Here is a 7,358-nt window from a genome sequence, read left to right as displayed (position 1 = left end):
GGTCACACAAGCCACAGAGGACAGATCAATGGGGATTGTGGGTGTCATGAGAGATGTGTGCTTGAGTTCTCTGTACGCATGGGCTGATGGGCTCAGCAACGAATCGTGCTTGTTTGATTCCAAATTTCCAATACATTATTTGCAGCTGTGGTTGATTCATGAATGCTGCTAGATAAAGAGTGACTGGTGTTGCTATAATGGTTGATTCATGAATGCTGCTCGATATTCCTCTCCATTTTAGTATTCAGTGGCATAAATTTGCTTTCATAACTTCCGCCGTTGATATAATGTTTGTTCATGTCCGAGAACAGAATTTGCTGCGGCTTCCTAAACCTAGACAGGAAAAAAGAATGACTGGCGGATCGGTAAGACGTATGAAAATCTATACACTAATTGCAAAGCTGCACCGAAAGATAGTTCAAAACATAGCCGTTATATATCTATCTCACCATTATAAATACAATCATTAGAAATGTTGCCATGACAAATACTCCCTCCGTTCCTAAATAGTTATCTTTTTAGAGATTTCAAAGGGACTATCACATACGGATGTATATAGACATATTTTAGAGTGTAGATTCACTCATTTTGCTCAGTATGTAGTCACTTGTTGACATCTCTAGAAAGACAAATATTTAGGAACGGCGGGAGTATACTGTTAGTTACGAGATATTACTGACATACATGAGAGAGAGTAATAATATGGAGGGTGAAATTTGGCTGGTCTGTTGTAGAAGATAGAGGGGAAAATCTTTTTAGATGACCAGCCAAATGGAGATATAGAGGGGGAGGGGGGCGGGGGGATTTAGATGGCCAGCCAAATGGAGATAGAAGGTCAAATTTGGCTAGTCTGCTCGACATGTTCTAACCATACTTCCCAGTTCTCATTATCAACTAGATCCAGAAGACAGAAGTACAAAACATCATAATCTTGTCAGCTGTGGCAACAGTTCTTTTTTTTCCCCTTGAACCAAGGCACCATCAGTTCATACACTCCTGTTTTGCTTTTTACACACAAAATTCCTATTCTAATTTTACTAGGTTCGATAACAGCAAGATGCCAAAACTAAGCATATTGAGTGAAACAACAGCACAAGATCATAACCACATGCAGCAAGAGGTAAAAAACATTTAGTGTTCCAGGTTCGCAACACAAGAAAAGTAGTAGAAATAAACAAAGGAACTTACATTCACTGGCCAATCAAACTGAAAGTGCTTGCATAACTGGAATCTCTCCATGTCATAATCCCTTACACCGGAGTCATTATTCGATGCCATGAAATGAACAGCACCACTGGAAGGAAAACAAGAACTATCATGAACACACACTCAACAAGGTCACAACCTAATAATGGGGACATCACATTACCTAGCAGTATTGAATATCTCAACTGCATTAGTAATAGCATTATCATCATATGTTGTTCGACAGCAAAAGCTTATTCCTTCTCGATCAAGGTGCTGCATTCCACATCAACAGAAGTGGTAAAAATCAATATTACATTTCAGCACACACACAAAATCATAGCAAATGAAAAAAACAGTAATTAGTCGTCATCAATTAGTGATTTTCAGCAAAATTTTCAGAATGAAAAAAAGAACTATTCTTTTGCAAAGAGTTTATTGAACACCAAACATGATCTTTTTATAGATTTTACTCTTGAAGAAACAGGCTCAAGTACTTTGAATCCAACAATATCAGACTCTTTTGAGGTACAGTCCCAACCACCCAGGTAATCAGTGATTATATTGGTCCACCACAAGCATCCCACCATAAAATCCTCAATCCCTTTAGCTATTAGTCTAGTGGTTAGAATCAATGGTGCACTAAGAGCAAGGAGCTAGGTGAGTATGCAGTAAACGAATGTTATTGACATCACAAATAATGGAAGTTTGTCACCACGCCAGAGATAGCAGATTTATATAGATTCAAAAAGATTCAAGTTACTTTGGGCAACCTACCTTGCAGATTAGCTCCCCTTGAAATCCACCAGCTACCAGCAAATTGTCCTTGACTGCCAAGGTACTAACTTGAGTCTGAGAAAAACCCTCTAATAGACTTCCAGGGTGCTTCTGAAATAAGAGATCCACAAACATTAAAAGAAGACTGAGACAAGCTCTACAGGATGTGAAAAATTGAGACAGATTATGAAGTACAATCATGCACCATACCTCCCTTGGTGCCACATGACCTTGGACATTCATAAGTTCAGTGTCCACACCACTCAACGCTGACCAGTGAAGCACTGAGTAATGTGACATTAGGTAGACGTCATGCTTGGATGTAGCCCATACTAAATTTCTCAGCTGCAGGCACAAATCATGTCAATTGTTTCACGCTCTTGAAAGTCACAGAATCAAAATTGTGCAAGGAATGGGAAAAACATCAGTTAAGAATCTGAGACCAAATGCAAATGGTTAGATCAAACACAGCAACAGTTTAGGTTACACAGATTATAGGCAGAGAAACATAATCAGGACTTGCAGACACCTTTCAACAAGTTGAATCCCTATGGTAAAAGGTTCTCCAAACAGCCATGTAACTTGAATTAACCCCAAAGATACAAGGACCAGCCTAGGTCCTTATGTTAAGGACCACCTTCCTCTCTTTTTAATATACGGATACATTTCATCATGCAAACAACTTCTAAATTTTCAAGCAAGCATTTCATGCTCTAAAATGTTTAATTCAACTTAAGTTATTACTACAAGCTTTAGAAACTAATATATACCAATACAGCTAAAAGCATTGATGCAATTTTCTTCAAACTAGAAGTTAGAATTTGCAATCAAGCATGAAGTAGTGGACCAAAATAACAGTCAAATATGGAGTTAAGCTTAGCAATTTTGCAACTGCTTTATTCTTTGACTCCAATATACTCAAGGAGATGGTTCATCTAAGATTGTGAAGACAAAATATCAAACTGGATGTTGGCTAATAGAGTAGCTTAGCACATATGAATATGATTGCATTAGTGATCAGTACATCATAATCTTATCATGGAGCATCAAGAAAGGTGTGCCAATGAAAAGATACACAAACAATTGCATTTGATGATTATTTGGCAACACAATAATGTGTGATGGTGTGCGTGCTGGGGACGGGTGGCGAGGCAGAATGAACCCACCTGAAAATGTAGGATGGTTGATTTTACTGATCTAGTATTTTGTCTGAATTCATAATACATTCCACCTTTCACAGTCGGTTTGCATTCCTGTGTCAAGACAACATGTCAGCTGTTAACAGACAGAAAACTTTGCGTAAGCTGCTGAACTTTCTACAAGGCACACACCTTGGCTGCTGCTTCTCCAGAATTAGGAATGTTCTCATAGTTTTTGTACTGCTCTAATCTGGTCTGTCTGTAGTTTTCCCTTGTGATAGCTAGCCTCTCCCATGGTATTCCTTGGATGTCTTTCCCTTTTCTTGCATCCGCTGCCGAAGTATCTGGGATCTTATCATTCTAAACAGAGAAGGAAGAACAAACATTTAGAGAACTGCAGCATGGTTTATGTAGTTAAAACAACGGTAAATTAGAAACAACAGAAACAAATCGCATATATGTAAACTCTTATTGGTAAAGTTCAAGGTTGGCAAGTAAAGTTAGAAAATTGGTAAGAGAAATAACTGGTTTATTTATCCTATGTCGATAGTTCAAACAAACTAGTGGTTTAGAAATGGAAGCCAGAATAAACGGAACAGTGGAAGCATATTACACATGCATGGCAAGTTGATATCATGAGAAGAGAGGCATAATCTTGTAACAGATAGCTGTGTACATAAAAAGAGTAGGTGAATGAACGCTACAAGACATGTGACAGTGTGCAACCGTCTAAAACAACAAGCTCCATCACTCCAGACAACCCTCTAAATAATACACGCTCCCAAGCATGAGACCGTTGTCGTTTTGTTCATCCCTCCCTAAATAAGAGAATGACCAATCAATGCCACAAGCAAATCATTTATATGTTCATATAACCTATCCAGGTCTGCTCCATGTTAATATGTAGTATAGGACAAACAGCATCAGGATAACGTAACGCTCCCAAGCGTAAGACCGCTGTCATTCTGTTCATCCCCCTCTAAATAAGAGAATGGCCAATCAATGCTACAATCAAGTCATTTATATGTTCACATAACTGATCCAGGTAAGCTCCATGTTAATATGTAGCATACGACAAGCAGCATGCGTACTACGTAACACTCCCCAAGCATGAGATCATTGTCGTTTGTCCATTCCTCTCCAGATAAGAGAATGAAAAACCACTGCCCGAGTCAGGTGCTCCATGTTACTATCTAGTATACGACAAATAGCATGAGGACTACGTAAGCGAATCTAGCATCAGTGAAAAAATGCTCAAGCTTCTGATAAAACAACAAGACCTGCATTTATACGTAACACCTAATTCCAATTGCAGCGATCACAACAATACAAAATAACAACTGATGGACATACCGAATGGGCATACTCGTCATCCTCCGAATCGGAGTCTCTTAAACCTCGCTCGTGGTGGGCGTCAACCATGTCCTCAGCGGGGTCGTCCATGTCATAATCATCCTCCATGTCTTCGACGTGATCGTCGTGATAATTGGACATTGATCCTCTCCTAGGAGAGAAGCCTCCCTGACCTGTAAACAGAATGCCAACAACAACATCAGCAACCACGCACGGTCTCGCTGAAACGAATTGCACATGGAGCAAACAGCCAAGCACGTCTAGAACCTCCTACACAAGTCAGAATGGTAAGAGCAGTTGCCAAACACAACAGGAATTGCTGCAAATCTAGGAAGCCTTCCGCAATTTCCATTCCATTAGCACCACAGCATATTTCCAGCTACACATATATTTGCCCGTTCTGGTTTCTGGGCACTTTGGGAATAATTATAAGCAGACATGACGAGAAAATCCGCAGTAAATGGAACGAAGTCAACACGCGGTAGAATTCGCAGGCATATATCAACGGAGAAAGCGAATCGAGTAGAAAGTCAACAGTTGCATGATTAGCAGCGGACTAAACTTCCCGGAGGACGAAGAAAAAAAAAATCCCTCCCTGGAAATCATTGAAAGAACGCGCTTTTCCCCTCAAATCGGGCACGCGCACGCAACCAATTCACCCGAGCCACGCGCCCCAAACCCTAGAACCCGCCGTCCCAGCCCGCCCGCCGCCCAGATCTGCCCTTAATTCGACAGATCACCATTACCCAACACGAAAAAATCACGGGAAAATCCGCCAAAACAGCGCGGAAACGGGGGGCGGGACGGGACGCACCTGGAGGGTCGAGCGAGGGGGGCGCGAATCGGCCGCCGGGGTAGAGCGGAGGGGGGGAAAGCCTGCGCCTCAGAAGACGCCGCCCAAGCAGAACGGAGATGGATCCCCCCGGAAAATATAAGGGACGGACGGGGCGAGCGTACTACCCTTTTTCTCTCCCTGCGGACAGCAGGAAGAAATGATTAATCTTTTTCCGACTATTTTCCGCTCCCCGTTCTGGGATTTATCCTCTCCCGCAACCGCTTTTTGTTTCTATTTTCGTCTATTCTTTTTTATCCTTTTGTAATAAAACAAAAAATGAATTTTTAGGTTTATCGCTGGGTGTGTGTGTTCATCTGCTGGGACAGGGACGGGATAGGGCCATGACGAGGGCGGATGATATAGCCATGGGCGACTGGGAGGCTGGAAATGACGGGCCTGCCCCCGCGATGGTTCAGGACGTTAGAGGCTGGGTACTGCATTTTGGTCACGTCGGTGCCAACTTGGAGGGACTGACGCACCGATGAATGATTGGAGTTGCAGCAGGGACTAAGGCTATATGTGTCTTTTCAGCCCAAATGTTGGGGAGCAATAGTGGACTTAGAACAAGTACAATAATCAGCTTATATCGCTTCAATGGCATTTTTACTTATGTGAAAGAGAAAGACATGAAAAAATGATGGAAGTGGACTCTCATGTAAGAGTCTAGCTACATGCGTACTCCTAGGCAAATGCAATAAATATAAAGAAAAAGATAAAGAAAAGGTGAAAAAAATAGTATTCTTATAGCCAATATTATAGCTAACCTTATGTGGGTGACTATAAGTGATGACTATATATGACATGGCAACATCATATAGCCAGCAGGGTTGTATGATCTTTCCATGTCACGTATACTCAATCTAATAGCCAACAAGTGTAGTAACTACTACTCCCTTTGTCCCATAATATAAGAACGTTTTTAGGTGTAAAAACACTCTTATATTATGGGACAATTATGGGACAGAGGGAGTAGTTGCTAAGTACATGTGTGTGTATGTGTGTGTGTGTGCGCGCGCGCGCGCGTGTGTTCAGGAGGCACATAAAAATCAATGCTCGGGATGTGTGTCCTTGTCGATTTTTATGTGAAAAATATGTGTCAATATGCATAAGAAATAAATGGCAGGTAGTCGTGTCAATATGCTTAGTCTCGTTTGCCTAGATGGGGATCAACCCGACGATGTCCGTGTTAGTCACTGGCGAGGAGGCTGGTGGCAAGTACTGACGAGGAGTTGTGATGAGACGGGGAGGAAAGGAATTCGTTTCCATGGACGCGATTGTCGGGGTGCCCGATTCGTAGTCTCCCTCGTCGACTTTGCCACCAGAAGCACATAGATCTAGGTACCTGCTACTTGTGAGCTGTGTTAGGATTTCCCTGAAGAGGAGGGGATAATGCAGTACATTAGAGATAAGTATTTTCCTCAGTTATGAAACCAAGACTATCAATTCAGTAGAAGAACCAAGCAACACTATGTAAACAACATCTGCACACAAACAACAAATACTCGCAACCCAACACGTAGAGGGGTTGTCAATTCCTCAACAGTCAAGAGAAAGATTAAATTGTATAGGTTTTGATAAATAGATCTAACTAAAACACAAAATAAAATAAATAAAAGAAAATTGCAGAAGGTATTTTTGGTTTTAATATGATAGAAAATAGACCCCGCGGTCATAGTTTTCACTAGAGGCTTCTCTCGAGAAAATAGCATACGACGGGTAAACAAATTACTGTTGGGCAACTGATAGCAAAGTAAAAAATTATGAAAATATTCAAGGCAATGATCATATACATATATAGGCATCACGTCCAAGATTAGTAGACCGAAACGATTCTGAATCTACTACTATTACTCCACAGGTTGACCGCTATCCAACATGCATCTAGTATATTAGTTCATGGAGAAACGGAGTAATGCTTTAAGCAAGATGACATGATGTAGACAAGATAAACTCGCGTATGAAATAAATATCATCTTGTTACCCTTAATAACAACCATACATGTGTGTCATGTATTTTTCTGTCACTGAGATTGAGCACCGCAAGATCGAACCCATCACAAAGCACCTCT

The 7,358-nt window shown here is 41.1% G+C and overlaps 1 protein-coding gene across 1 annotated transcript; it reads right to left on the bottom strand.

The window, feature by feature from the left end:
* Positions 1 to 312: 312 nt before the first annotated feature.
* On the bottom strand, positions 313 to 5,596 carry LOC119347224. Its single transcript, XM_037616100.1, has 9 exons — positions 5,269 to 5,596; positions 4,455 to 4,627; positions 3,294 to 3,461; positions 3,129 to 3,215; positions 2,173 to 2,307; positions 1,963 to 2,073; positions 1,370 to 1,461; positions 1,189 to 1,294; positions 313 to 333 (listed from the first exon to the last, which is right to left on the bottom strand). Exons 2-9 carry the CDS (start codon positions 4,593 to 4,595, stop codon positions 328 to 330), a joined length of 846 nt encoding a protein of 281 aa, XP_037471997.1. The 5' UTR covers positions 4,596 to 4,627; positions 5,269 to 5,596; the 3' UTR covers positions 313 to 327.
* Between the last annotated feature and the right edge of the window lie 1,762 nt (positions 5,597 to 7,358).

This window comes from Triticum dicoccoides, unplaced genomic scaffold, assembly GCF_002162155.2.
Source record: "Triticum dicoccoides isolate Atlit2015 ecotype Zavitan unplaced genomic scaffold, WEW_v2.0 scaffold60699, whole genome shotgun sequence".
Lineage (NCBI taxonomy): Eukaryota > Viridiplantae > Streptophyta > Magnoliopsida > Poales > Poaceae > Triticum > Triticum dicoccoides.
The sequence above is the reverse complement of the archived record's forward strand: the minus strand, read 5'-3'. Positions and strand labels throughout refer to the sequence as shown.